Source organism: Nycticebus coucang, chromosome 22 (genome assembly GCF_027406575.1).
Source record: "Nycticebus coucang isolate mNycCou1 chromosome 22, mNycCou1.pri, whole genome shotgun sequence".
Classification (NCBI taxonomy): Eukaryota; Metazoa; Chordata; class Mammalia; order Primates; family Lorisidae; genus Nycticebus; species Nycticebus coucang.
Window position 1 is genome coordinate 36,365,997 of NC_069801.1, and position 14,929 is coordinate 36,380,925.

General features: G+C 36.2%; 1 protein-coding gene across 5 annotated transcripts in view; it reads left to right on the forward strand.

Annotated features, from left to right (window-relative positions):
* The window catches only part of CCDC30 (coiled-coil domain containing 30), a 208,167-nt gene that overhangs the window by 35,345 nt on the left and 157,893 nt on the right, over positions 1-14,929 (forward strand). For 4 of the 5 annotated variants that reach the window (XM_053576325.1, XM_053576320.1, XM_053576321.1 and 1 more), the window contains exon 6: positions 3,961-4,076. In XM_053576325.1, coding sequence (XP_053432300.1) covers positions 3,961-4,076 — 116 coding nt within the window. The remainder of the gene's footprint in view (positions 1-3,960; positions 4,077-14,929) is intronic. The other variant, XM_053576323.1, reaches the window with a different exon arrangement.

A 14,929-nucleotide genomic window follows, 5' to 3' on the forward strand; every position in this document is an offset into this window, starting at 1 on the left:
AGGAATGGATTAACAAGCTGTGGTATATGTATACCATGGAATACCATTCAGCTATTAAAAAAAAATGGAGACTTTACATCCTTTGTATTAACCTGGATGGAAGTGGAAGACATTATTCTTAGTAAAGCATCACAAGAATGGAGAAGCATGAATCCTATGTACTCAATTTTGATATGAGGACAATTAATGACAATTAAGGTCATGGGATGGGGGGAAGGAAAAGCAGAGAGAGGGATGGAGGGAGAGGGGTGGGGCCTTGGTGTGTGCCACACCTTCTGGGGGCAAGACATGATTGCAAGAGGGACGGTACCTAACAAATGCAATCAGTGTAACCTGGCTTATTGTACCCTCAATGAATCCCCAACAATAAAAAAAAAAAGAAAGAAAGAAAGAAATCAATAAGAATACAGAAGGCTTACTACTACCAATCAATGAGACTTAATTGATATTTATAGAAAATTCATCAGACTATGTATTATTTTCATTTACCCATAAAACATTTCCCAAGAGAGACCATCCAGGGCCATAAAATAAATCTGTGAGGAATAACTGAAATCTCACAAATTATGTTCTGTGAACATAATGAAATTAAACTAAAAATCAGTAACAGGAGTATATTTGGAAAATCTTCAAACCTTTAGAAATTAAACAAAATGGTGCTAAAAAGCCCATGCCTTCAGAGAAAATAATTATAAGGGATATTAGAAAATCTTCTGGGTGTTTTTTTTTTTGAGACAGAGTCTCATTCTGTTGCCCTTGGTAGAGTGCTGTGGCGTTGTAGCTTGCAGTAACCTCAAACTCTTGGGCTTAAGTGATCCTCTTGCCTCAGCCTCCCAAGTAGCATGGACTATAGGAATTTGCCACAAGCCTGTTTATTGTTTTTTTTTTTTTTTAGAGTCAGGATCTTGCTCTGGCTCCAGCTGGTCTCAAGGGATCCACCCAACTTGGCCTCCCAAAGTGCTAGGATTATAGATGTGAACCACTGTCCCTGGCTAGAAAATCTTTTGATAAGTCAAGAGCTCAGAAGAGATGATAGAAAAAAAAAGAAAAGGGAAGAAAATATTTTTAATTGAAAGAAAATAAAACACAATAATATCAATGATTAGGTGATGTAGCTAAATCAATGCTGAGAGGAAATTTTATAGTACTTTATATTTATATTAGAGAAGGATTCACCATAATCTCAGTTTATATCTTAAAAACCCAGAATAAGGTGAGCAGGGTAGGAAGGAAGAGGAAGAGAAAAATGGGGGTGGGAGAGAAACTGTCTATAATAAGAATCATAGGAACAGGATAATAAGAGCAAATTAGACCCAAGACAAACAGAAGAAAGGAGATAGACAAATAAAAGTAAAGATCACTAAAACTAAAAGAAGAACCACAATAGAGTAAATCTGTGGAACCAAGACCTGATTCTTCAGGAAGAATAGTAAACTTCTAACAAGATTGGTCATGGAAAAAAGAGAGAGGACACAAATTACTAGTGTAAGAAATGACAGAACATTTCTACAGAATAAAAAGGTAATAAGAGAATATTATTTGATGACCTGGACATATTTCTTGCCAGAGACAAACTACAAACCTTACCCAAGAAGAAATAGCTTTAAATCTACTGAATAAATTAAATTTGTCATTAAAAATCTTTCCACAGGCTTGGCACTTGTGGCTCAAGCAGCTAAGGCGCCAACAACATACACCTGAGCTGGCGGGTTCGAATCCAGCCTGGGCCCGCAAAACAACAATGACGGCTGCAACCAAAAAAAAATAGCTGGGCATTGTGGCGGGTGCCTGTAGTCCCAGCTATTTGGGAGGCAGAGGCAGGAGAATCACTTGAGCCTAGGAGTTGGAGGTTGCTGTGAACTGTGATGCTACAGCACTCTATTCAGGGCGACAGCTTGAGGCTCTGTCTCAAAAAAAAAAAAATCTTTCCACAAAGAAAACTCCAGGCTAATAGATGTTTAAAGACTAAATAATAGTGAATTTGAATAAGAGGGAATACTTTCAACTTTTTGTGTGTTACCCTGATTCCAAAATTAGGCAAAGACATTGCAATATCCTAATGAACGTAGAAGAACTTGTGAAAGTATAAGGAGTAAATAGGACCAGGCACAGTGACTCACGCCTGTACTCCTAGCACTTTGTGAGGTTGAGTCAGGAGGATTGCTTAAGGCCAAGAGTGCAAGACCAGCCTGGGCAACATAGTAAGATCCTATATCTTTTTTTTTTTTTTGAGACAGTCATACTTTGTCACTCTTGGTAGAATGCCGTGGCGTTATAGCTCGCAGCAACTTCAAAATTGGGCTCAAGTGATTCTCTTGCCTCAGCTTCCCAAGTAGCTACGACTACAGGCACCTGCCATAACGCCCAGCTATTTTTAGAGATGGGGGTCTCACTCTTGCTCAGGCTGGTCTTGAACCCAGGAGCTCAGACAATCCACCTGCCTTGGCCTCTCAGAGTTCTAGGATTACAGGTGTGAGCCACCATGCCTAGCCTCAAAAAAAAATTTTTTTAATTAGCTGGGTGCAGTGGCACACACCTATAGTCACAGCTACTCATGGTGCTAAGGCAGAAGGATTGCTTGCATTGAGGAGTATGAAGTCACTATATTCCCACCTGGGTGACAGAAAGAGACCCTGTCTCAATAAAAGAAAAGAACAAAGAAAAACATAAATAAAAAATAATTTAAGGGGTAGTAAAATTAAATAGGATGTGCTTACCAACAATGGATTGGTTAAATAATTGTACAATGAGTACGTTGGAGCTATTAAGAACGAGCTATGGAGCTATGTGTCCTGACATGAATAGATGTCTATGATATATTATCAAGAGAACAAGGCAAGTTGTAGAGTATTACAGGTGGTAGAATGTCATTTGGATTTTCATATTTGTATGGGGGTATGTGTGTGCCCACAGGACTACTATGATCTGATATATACTAGTATAACAGTAAAGTTGTGAATATGCTGGAACAATTTTGAATAAGTTGTCAGTAGCTGCTTCCCTGAGTCTTCCAAGTGTCCCTACCTTTCCCAAATATTCGAGCTCCTCCTAGCAAGCCCTTTGTCTTCCCAGCTACTAAAAGTATAATATTTGGCATGAGATGCTCCCTAGGACTCTGTTCCAGAGCTACATTCTTATAAGTGAGAGTCCATTTTTAACACATCTTTCATCTGTATATTACTATTTGTATATAAAAATGTTTAAAGAATGTTTACCAAGTACACATTAGATGATTTGGGGATAGGGTATTGGGTAAAGGTTGGATGAGAATATCCAGTATGAGCAAAACTATGTAGTTTAACAACATATCTATATTCCATTTGGGATCAATAAAATTTGAGGTATTACACCTTCCAATTTCAAGACTTACAGTAAAGAGACAGCATGGAATTGTTCTAAGAACAAACATAAGGAGTAATGGAATAGGAGGTGTGCAAGAGACTACTGAAAGGAAGTTAATACATTTATTTTCTTGGTCATTTCACTTTTAGAAGATAGGCTCAACTGTTTTAAAATTCCACTTCCTACAGGAACCTCTCTTGCTAGAAACCCTACACTCAAAAAGTCCAACTCAGGGTGGCGCCTATGGCTCAAAGAGTAGGGCACTAGCCCCATATACCAGAGGTGGCAGGTTCAAACCTGCCCCTGGCCCAAAACTGCAAAAAAAAAAAGTCCAACTCATTGTTCTGGCATGAGAAAGATAGAATTTTCTGTCCTCTTTCATTAGGTTGGTAGAACCTAATATTCTAGGACTAGACTTAAGAGTCTTGTAGCTGTCCTATGCAAAGAGAGCCACATGTGCAGATACATTGTAGGACTGCTTGAGCTCAGGAGCTCCAGACCAGCCTGAACAAGAGTGAGATTCCGTTGGGCAATAGTACTTCCACAGTTTTTAGAGTTAGTACCCCCAAAACTAAAACTTTGATCTAGTTGAGTAAATGGTGTTCTTCTCTGTTTTAGATGCAATTGACCTACAGAAAGCAAAGGAACATAATCAGAGACTGGATGAGGAAATTCTGGCTTTAAGAAATCAAGTTCGATCACTTGACTCAGAAAAAAAGGTACTTGAAGAGATGGTAAGTTTAGTGTGTTCTTTGGATTTATTTAAATGTGTATATGTTAACAATTAGCAGCTTGAGCAACATAGATATTCATCGCCTAAATTGATTGTTAGTGAGGACTGGTGGCTAATATTTCAGGGAGGTGCCTTACATTGATGCATTCTATCAGTACTTATTTTATACATTTTAACTACCTATGCCAAATGTAAATCTAGAATCTTTTATTTTAATAAGGATTTAGATAATAGTTTATATTTAACATGTTTAACAAATAGAAAATATAACTCTACTGGGTAAGTTTAAGATTATTAATACTAAACTCTCAGTTGTATTCTATTTTTTTTTTTTTTTTTTTTGAGACAGAGTCTCACTTTGTCACCCTTGGTAGAGTGCCATGGCGTCATAAATCATAGCAACCTCAAACTCTTGGGCTTAAGAGATCCTCTTGTTTCAGCCTCCCAAGTAGCTGGATCTACAGGCACCCACCACAACACCTAGCTATTTTTAGAGACAAGGTCTTGCTCTGGCTCAGGCTGGTCTCAAACTCCTGAGCTCAAGCAATCCACCCACCTTGGCCTCCCAGAGTGCTAGGATTACAAGCGTGAGATACCACTCTTAGCCTCTGTATTATATTTCTTAACCATTTCTTCTTACTAATGTATCGATTTTTTAAATATATACTTCCAAGTTTTGGATGTATTATAGTATGTTTCTTCAATTTTACTTTATATTCATTGAACAGTCATATCTCTAGTGTCTAACAAAATGCCTGGCATAATACTAGGTGCTCAAGTATTTTTATTTTTGCCATAATGAATAAGTACCCTTTAGGATCTCACCTAATGTGCACATTGTGAGCCCCTGGGTGAGGGGCTCTTCTACAAATGGAACTTTATCCTGGAAGTGAGAACAATGTAACCTAAAAATTGTACCCTCATATTAATTTGAAAAAATAAAAAGAAATACTCAGAAAAAAAATAAAGTCATTCTCAGCTAAATAAATAAATAAATACCCTTCAGGGTGGCTACTATCAAAACAATAGAAAATAATAAATGTACCTCCTGGTTAAACAACTGAACCACATCTTGTACTTTACCTTACAAACTCAAAGAGTATAACCTAATCGTAGGTACCCTTATTAATTTTTAAAAAGTTGAGGATGTGGAAAAATTGGAACTCTTGTGCATTGCTGGTAGGAATGTAAGATAGCCTAGCCACTATGGAAAGCAATATAGCAGTTTCTCAAAAAATTAAATATAGAATTACCTTGTGATCTGACAATTCCACTTTTAGGTGTATACCACAAAGAATTGAAAACAGGGACTCAAACATGTATTTGTACACACATGTTCATAGCAGCATTATTCACAGTAGCCAAAAGATGGAAGTAACTCACGTGTCCTTTGACAGATGAATGGGCAAGCAAATGTGGTATATTCATACAATGGAATATCATTCAGCCTTAAAAAGGAAGGAAATTTTTATACATATTACAACACAGATGAACCTTGAAGACATTATTCTAAATGAAATAAGCCAGACACAAAAGGACAAATAGTATATGATTCCACTTATATGAGGTACATAGTTATCTGAAATCATAGAGACAGAAAGTTGAACAGTGGTTTCTGGGGACTGGGGTGAGGATGTAATGGAAGTTAATGTTCAATAGGTATTAAGTTTCAGTGCAAGATGATTAGAGTTCTGGAGATGGATGATGGTGCTGGTTGTACCACAATGTGCTTAGTAATACTTCATGCCACTGAACTACACATTTTAATTTTTTTATATTTTACCACAGTGAAAAATGTAATGTAGAAATATTATAAAAAGAATGAATAAACTAAGGAAGATTGTTCAAGTTGTCTAAGTTTTTGTGAATTTATATATTGAATATTTTTATATGTTTAATGTATTTTGTGTGTGTGAGAGAGAAGGAAAAAGTTTAGGTCAGGTACATCTGAGGCAGCGTTATTTCAAGAAAGGGAAAAAAGGCTTGGCGCTCGTAGTGCAGTGGTTACAACGCCAGCCACACACACAGGTTCAAACCTGGCCCAGGCCAGCTAAACAACAATGACAATTGCAACAAAAAATGGCCGGGCATTGTGGTGGGCACCTGTAATCCCAGCTGCTTGGGAGGCTAAGGCAAGAGAAAGGCTTAAGCCCAAGAATTGAGGTTACTGTGAGTTGTGACGCCACGTCACTCTACCAAGGGTGACATAATGAGACTCTGTCTCAAAAAAAAAAAAAAAAAAAGAAAGAAAAAGAAAGAAAGGGAAGAAAGATTGTGATAAGAAGGAAAATATCACTTTTTACTCTATATACCTATGTGGTGTTAAAGTTTTATAAGGAGAATGTATTCATGTAATTCACTTGTATGTTTAAAAAACAGGCCAGATATGGTGGCTCACACCTGTAATTCCAGCACTTTGGGAGGCTGAGGTGGGAGGATCACTTGAGGCCAGAAGTTTGAGACCAGCCTGGGCAACATAGTGAGACACTACCTCTGCAAAAAAAAATGAAAATAAAAATTAGCTAGGCATGGTGGTATATGCCTGTAGTACTAGCTACTTGGGAGGCTGGAGGATATTGCTTGAGCCCAGGAGTTGTAGGTTGTAGTGAACTGTGATGGAACCACTGCAGTCCATCCTGGATGACAGAGTAAGTCCCTTCTCTAAAAAAATTTTTTTTAGTGAAAGCAATAATGCATCCAACAAAAATTGAGAAGTCTACAAGATACTTACTTTTATATTTAAGTTTGAAAGACTTAAAGGAGAGATATGTGACTCTCAAGAGAATAAACAACTTAGAAACCACTCTCCTGGAAGAGCTATGGGTACAGAACAGAGAGTAGAGGTATTTTAAGTTCTGTTCTTTCTGATTTCTATTTTTTTGAGTGAGTTGCAGTTTTACAGAGTATACCAGAGTGATCAGTGCTAAACATTTCCTATTCTCTTATTGGCTGTCATTTTTTACTTCTCAGCCAATTAAAATGGAAGAAGACATTGAGACAAAGAGGAATGTTTCTATTCATTTGTTCCCCACAGAGAAAATTAATTTGAAGAATGTAGTAAATTGTTTCTTTGAAGAAAATAGAATTACAAAGACATAATCAATTGGAGACTTTTAAATCGTCGAATACAGTTGAATTATAGAATCAACCAGTATGTGTAACAAGTTGTGTACAGTGTCTAGTATCATCAGTATGACAGCCTCTGAAATAGTGGGTAAAGGGAGCAAACCCAAGGTAATGCAAACACCAATGTTTATCTAGTACACAGTGATGGTGTCTCACTGTGGTTTTAATTTGCCTTTGAAGGTATGTAATAACAATGAATATGTTTTGATGTGCTCATTAACCATTTTCATATGTTTTTTTGTGAAACATTATTCAAATCTTTTACTTACTTTTAAGTGAGTGGTATGTATTTTTTATATTAAGTAAGAGTTCTTTATATATTTCAAATACTAGTCCATTTGTTAGATATATGTATTATAAATATTTCCCCCCAGTCTATGGCACGTATTTTTATTTTCCTAACAGTATTTTATAAAGAATAGAAGTTTAAAATTTGATGGAGGCCAATTCATCAATGTTTTCCTATACATTTTGTGATAGAGCACAAGAGAAATCTTTGTCTACCCTAACACATAAAATACTTTTCTTATCTTTCCTTCTGAAGATTTTATAGTTTTTTTTTTTTTCCTTTTTTCTTGAGACAGTCTCACTATGTCACTCTTGGTAGAGTGCTATGGCATCACAGCTCACAGCAACTTCAAACTCTTGGACTTAAGAAATTCTCTTGCTTCAGCCTCCCAAGTAGCTGGGACTACAGGCACCCGCCAAAATGCCAGGCTATTTTTGGTTGTAGTTGTCGTTGTTTGGCAGGCCCTGGCTGGGTTCAAACTCACCAGCTCCGGTGTATGTGGCTGGCGCCCTAGGTGCTGAGCTACAGGCACCGAGTGTAAACATTTTATAGTTTTAACGTCTACATTTAGATTTATGATCTATTGCAGATCATTTTTATGTATTCTGTGAGGTAAGGGTTGAGGTTCATTCATTTCAAACGTATTATCTAGTTATTCCAGAACCATTTGTTGAAAACTCTTTTATTTCCTTATTGAATTATGGTAGCACCTTTATTAAAATCAGTTATGTGGTTCTACTTCTGGACTCTCTAGTCTTTCTATTAGTCTATATGTTTGTTCTTAGGGTAATCTACATGATAGCTTTATTATAAGTCTTGAAATCAGAAAGTGTAACACCTCCAACTTTTTAGGCTTTTTTCTTTCAAAGTTCTTTTGACTATTCTAGGTCCTTTGCATTTCCATATACATTTTAGAATCAACTTGTCAATTTTGATTTAAATGCCTGGTAGGTTTTTGATTGTGATGGCATAGAAGAATCTGAAAATCACTTTATGGAGAATTTGTACTTTAATAATATTGAGCCCTCTAATTTATGAACATGATACATCTTTCTATAATATGTATTTATGTCTTTAACTTATCTATTTTAAATTAAATCTTTTAGTGTACAGATATCATACACATTTAATTATATTTGTTCTTTGTAAAACCCAAAATATGATTTATACACCATACAATTTACATGCCCTTTTAAAATGTACAATTCAGCTGTTTTTAGTATAGTCACAACATTGTTCAGTTATCACTACTATCAAATTCTAGGAAATTTTCATCATCCTAAAAAAAAAATTGTATGCTCAGTAGTATTTATTCCCTATTTCCCTCTCCCCCAGCCCTTGGCAGCCACTAAACTACTCTCTGTCTCTATGAATTTGCCTAACCTGTACATTTTACATAAATGGAACCTTACAGTATGTGGCCTTTTGTGTCTGAGTTCTTTCAATTAGTATCATGTTTTCAAAGTTCATTCATATCACAGCATGGATCAGTGCTTTATTCTTTTCTATGTCTGCATAGTTTTACTACAAATTAAAACCACATATATTACATTTTGTTTATTCATCAATAATAAACATTTGGACATTTGGTAGTTTCCACTTTGTGGCTATTATGAATAATGCTTCCATGAACATTCATATACAAGTTGTGTGGACATGTTTACATTTCTTTTGGGAATATACCTAAGAGTGAAATTATTGGGTCATATATGTTAACTCCACATTTAGCCTTCTAAGGAATTGCCAGATGATTTTCCAATACAGATGTGCCATTTTCCATTCCTATCAACAGTGTGTGAGGGTTGCAATTTCTATACCAATCATGAACACCACTTGTTATTTATGTCTTTTGTATTATAGCCATCCTGGGGGAATGAAGTAGTATTTCAATACAGTTTTGATTTGCATATTTGAACAGCTAATGATAACAAGCATCTGTTTTTTTTTTTTTATTTGCTTATTGGCCGTTTGCATATATTTTTTGTAAAATGTTCATTCAAATCCTTGGCCAGTTTTAAATGTACTTATCTATCCTTTTACTGTTGAGTTGCAGGCACTCTTTATGTATTTTATATATTATTCCATATTATGGGTTGAATTGTCCCCCCCCAAATATGTTGAAGTCTAACCCCTAGAACCTGTGAGTATGACATTGTTTGGAAATAGGGTCTTTGCAGGTTAATCACATTAGTCATTAGAGTATGCTCTAATCCAATATAACTGGTACAGTTATAACAAGAAGAAATGCCATGTGAAGGCAGCCATACATGGGGGGAATGCTGTGTGATGATAGAGGCAGTGACTGGAGTGATGCATCTACAAAGCAAGGAGCACCATGGGTCTATAGTCACCACCAAAAGGCATGGAGAAGTGAAAAAAGGATTTCTAGCCTTTAGAACTTGTGTGAGAATACATTTTTATTGTTTTAGGCCATCCAGTTTGTGGGACTTTGTTAGGATAACCCTAAAAAACCAATACAGATTTTAGTACCTGAAAGTAGGTTGCTTATGTAACAAATATGTAAAAATGTGGGAATGACTTTGAAATTGGATAATGTATAGAGGCTGGAAGAATTTTGAGTCACTTAATATAAAATGCCTAGATTGCTTTGAAGAGATTGTTGATAGAAATACAGAATTTTGGAAGGCCAATGGCAGGATGCTATAGTTCCCTCCATAAGTCATGTTAAAATTTAGTCCCCAAGGCAGCCTTCTTAAGAGATGTGGCCTTTAGGAAATTATTATATCATGAGGGCTCTACCCTCATGAATCTGATTAGCACTATGTGAAGACATAGCCTTTGTCCCCTCTGGAGGATACAGCAAAGAAGTGTCATCTTGAGAGCAGAAAGAAGCTCTCATCAGACACCAAAGTGGCTGACACATTGATCTTGAATTTTCCAGCTTCTAGAACCATGAGAAATAAACATCTATAGTTTATAAATTACCAAATGTATGGTATTTTGTCATAGTAGCACACATAGATCGAGATACTCCCCATCCCCATGCTCTGGCAACCACCATTCTGCTTTGTGTTTTTATGGTTTTGACTACTCGTAAGTACTTCATGGAATCATGTACTTTTTGCAATTGGCTTATTTTATTTAGAGTAAATCTTCAAGACTTATCCATGTGGTAGCATGTGTCAAAATTTCCTGCCTTTATAAGGTAGAAAATTATTCCATTGTATGTATATACCACAATCTGCTTATCCATTCAATTCAACTTGTAATAAAGATAAATATACAAAATACATAAAGTGCTCCTACAACACTTTACGGAATTCAGTGGACTATTGGGCTGCTTTCACATTTTACCCAGTGTAAATAATGAGCATACAAATATGTGTTTGAGTTTCTGCTTTCAGTTTTGGAGGGGTAGGTATATCCAGAAGTGGAATTGTCAGATATGTGTTCTATATTTATTTTTTTAGGAACTGTCATACCGTTCTCCACAGGGGTTATATCATTTTACATTTCTACCAAACGTGGTTTTCATTCTGTTAAAGCTTTCCAATTTCGTCCCGTTTTATTTGGACAAAATTATACACACACACACAGGTATGCATAAAATCTACTGAGATTTAATTTGTGGTCTAACATATGGTCTATCTATTCTGGAGAAAATCTCATGTTCATTTGAGAAGTATGTGCATTCTATTGTTGGATAGAGGGTCTTTTATATGTCTGTTAGCTCCAGTTAACTTATTGTGTTGTTCAAATCCTCTATATTTTTACTTATCTTTTGTCTGGTTGTCTTATCTATTATTAAGACTAGAGTATAGAAGACTCCAACTGTCAGTGTAGAACAGTCCATTTCTCCTTTCAATTCTGTCAATTTTTGCTTTATATATTTTGATGATCTGTTATCATAATTTGCCTAAACGTTTATAATTGTTATATCTTCTTCCTATATTGGATCTTTTCTTTTTTTTTTTTTTATTGTTGGGGATTCATTGAGGGTACAATAAGCCAGTTACACTGATTGCAATTGTTAGGTAAAGTCCCTCTTGCAATCATGTCTTGCCCCCATAAATTGTGACACACACTAAGGCCCCACCCTCCTCCCTCCATCCCTCTTTCTGCTTCCCCCCCCATAACCTTAATTGTCATTAATTGTCCTCATATCAAGATTGAGTACATAGGATTCATGCTTCTCCATTTTTGTGATGCTTTACTAAGAATAATGTCTTCCACGTCCATCCAGGTTAATACGAAAGATGTAAAGTCTCCATTTTTTTTAATGGCTGAATAGTATTCCATGGTATACATATACCACAGCTTGTTAATCCATTCCTGGGTTGGTGGGCATTTAGGCTGTTTCCACATTTTGGCAACGGTAAATTGAGCTGCAATAAACAGTCTAGTACAAGTGTCCTTATGATAAAAGGATTTTTTTCCTTCTGGGTAGATGCCCAGTAATGGGATTGCAGGATCGAATGGGAGGTCTAGGTTGAGTGCTTTGAGGTTTCTCCATACTTCCTTCCAGAAAGGTTGTACTAGTTTGCAGTCCCACCAGCAGTGTAAAAGTGTTCCCTTCTCTCCACATCCATGCCAGCATCTGCAGTTTTGAGATTTTGTGATGTGGGCCATTCTCACTGGGGTTAGATGATATCTCAGGGTTGTTTTGATTTGCATTTCTCTAATATATAGAGATGATGAACATTTTTTCATGTGTTTGTTAGCCATTCGTCTGTCGTCTTTAGAGAAAGTTCTATTCATGTCTCTTGCCCATTGATATAAGGGATTGTTGGCTTTTTTCATGTGGATTAATTTGAGTTCTCTATAGATCCTGGTTATCAAGCTTTTGTCTGACTGAAAATATGCAAATATCCTTTCCCATTGTGTAGGTTGTCTCTTTGCTTTGGTTATTGTGTCCTTAGCTGTACAGAAGCTTTTAAGTTTAATGAAGTCCCATTTGTTTATTTTTGTTGTTGTTGCAATTGCCATGGCAGTCTTCTTCATGAAGTCTTCCCCCAGGCCAATATCTTCCAGTGTTTTTCCTATGCTTTCTTGGAGGATTTTTATTGTTTCATGCCTTAAGTTTAAGTCCTTTATCCATCTTGAATCAATTTTTGTGAGTGGGGAAAGGTGTGGGTCCAGTTTCAGTCTTTTACATGTAGACATCCAGTTCTCCCAACACCATTTATTGAATAGGGAGTCTTTCCCCCAAGGTAAGTTCTTGTATGGTTTATCAAAGATTAGGTGGTTGTAAGATGTTAGTTTCATTTCTTGGTGTTCAATTCGATTCCAAGTGTCTATGTCTCTGTTCTTGACCACTATGGCTTTGTAGTACAGACTAAAATCTGGTATGCTGATGCCCCCAGCTTTATTTTTGTTACTAAGAACTGCCTTAGCTATACGGGGTTTTTTCCGGTTCCATACAAAACGCAGAATCATTTTTTCCAAATCTTGAAAGTACGATGTAGGTACTTTGATAGGAATGGCATTGAATAGGTAGATTGCTTTGGGAAGTATAGACATTTTAACAATGTTAATTCTTCCCATCCATGAGCATGGTATGCTCTTCCATTTGTTAATATCCTCTGCTATTTCCTTTCTGAGGATTTCATAGTTTTCTTTATAAAGGTCCTTCACCTCCTTCGTTAGGTATATTCCTAGGTATTTCATTTTCTTTGAAACTATGGTGAAGGGAGTTGTGTCCTTAATTAGCATCTCATCTTGACTGTTATTGGTGTATACAAAGGCTACTGACTTGTGGACATTGATTTTATATCCTGAAACATTACTGTATTTTTTAATGACTTCTAGGAGTCTTGTGGTTGAGTCTTTGGGGTTCTCTAAGTATAAGATCATGTCGTCAGCAAAGAGGGAGAGTTTGACCTCCTCTGCTCCCATTTGGATTTCCTTTATTTCCTTGTCTTGCCTAATTGTATTGGCTAGAACTTCCAGCACTATGTTGAATAGTAAAGGTGACAGAGGACAACCTTGTCTGGTTCCAGTTCTAAGAGGAAAAGCTTTCAGTTTTACTCCATTCAGTAAAATATTGGCTGTGGGTTTGTCATAGATAGCTTCAATCAGTTTTAGAAATGTGCCACCTATGCCTATACTCTTCAGTGTTCTAATTAGAAAAGGATGCTGGATTTTATCAAATGCTTTTTCTGCATCTATTGAGAGGATCATATGATCTTTATTTTTGCCTCTGTTAATATGGTGGATAACGTTTATGGACTTGCGTATGTTAAACCAGCCTTGCATCCCTGGGATGAAGCCTACTTGATCATGATGAATGACTTTTTTGATGATAAGCTGTAATCTATTGGCTAGGATTTTGTTGAGAATTTTTCCATCTATATTCATGAGTGAGATTGGTCTGAAATTCTCCTTTTTGCTTGGGTCTTTTCCTGGTTTTGGTATCAGGGTGATGTTTGCTTCATAGAATATGTTGGGGAAGATTCCTTCTTCCTCAGTTTTTTGGAATAATTTCTGCAGTACAGGAATAAGCTCTTCATTGAAGGTTTGATAGAATTCTGGAGTGAAGCCATCTGGACCAGGGCATTTTTTAGTTGGAAGCTTTTTTATTGTTTCTTTGATCTCAGTGCTTGAAATGGGTCTGTTCAGGAGGTCTATTTCTTCCTGGCTAAGTCTAGGGAGAGGGTGTGATTCCAAATATTGATCCATTTCCTTCACATTGTCAAATTTCTGGGCATGGAGTTTCTGGTAGTATTCAGAGATGATCTCTTGTATCTCTGTAGGATCAGTAGTTATTTCCCCTTTATCGTTTCTGATTGAGGTTATTAGAGATTTTACTTTTCTATTTCTCGTTAGTCTGGCCAATGGTTTATCTATTTTATTTATTTTTTCAAAAAACCAACTCCTTGTTTCATTAATTTTCTGAATGATTCTTTTGTTTTCAATTTCATTGATCTCTGATTTGATTTTGGATATTTCTTTTCTTCTACTGAGTTTAGGCTTAGATTGTTCTTCTTTTTCCAATTCCATAAGATCTCTTGTGAGATTGTTGATGTGCTCTCTTTCTGTTTTTCGAATGTAGGCATCTAAAGCGATGAATTTTCCTCTCAAAACTGCTTTTGCAGTATCCCACAGGTTTTGGTAGCTTGTGTCTTCATTGTTGTTATGTTCAAGGAAGTTAATGATTTCCTGTTTTATTTCTTCCTTCACCCATCTGTTATTCAACAGAAGATTGTTTAATTTCCATGCCTTTGGGTGGGGTTGAGCATTTTTGTTAGAGTTGAGTTCCACCTTTAGTGCCTTACGGTCTGAAAAGATACAAGGTAAAATTTCAATTCTTTTGATTCTGTTGATATTTGTTTTGTGTCCCAGGATATGATCAATTTTGGAGAATGTTCCATGGGGTGATGAGAAGAATGTATATTCTTTATCTTTGGGGTGGAGTGTTCTATATACGTCTATCAAGCATAATTGTTCTAGGGTCTCATTTAAATCTCTTACATCTTTGT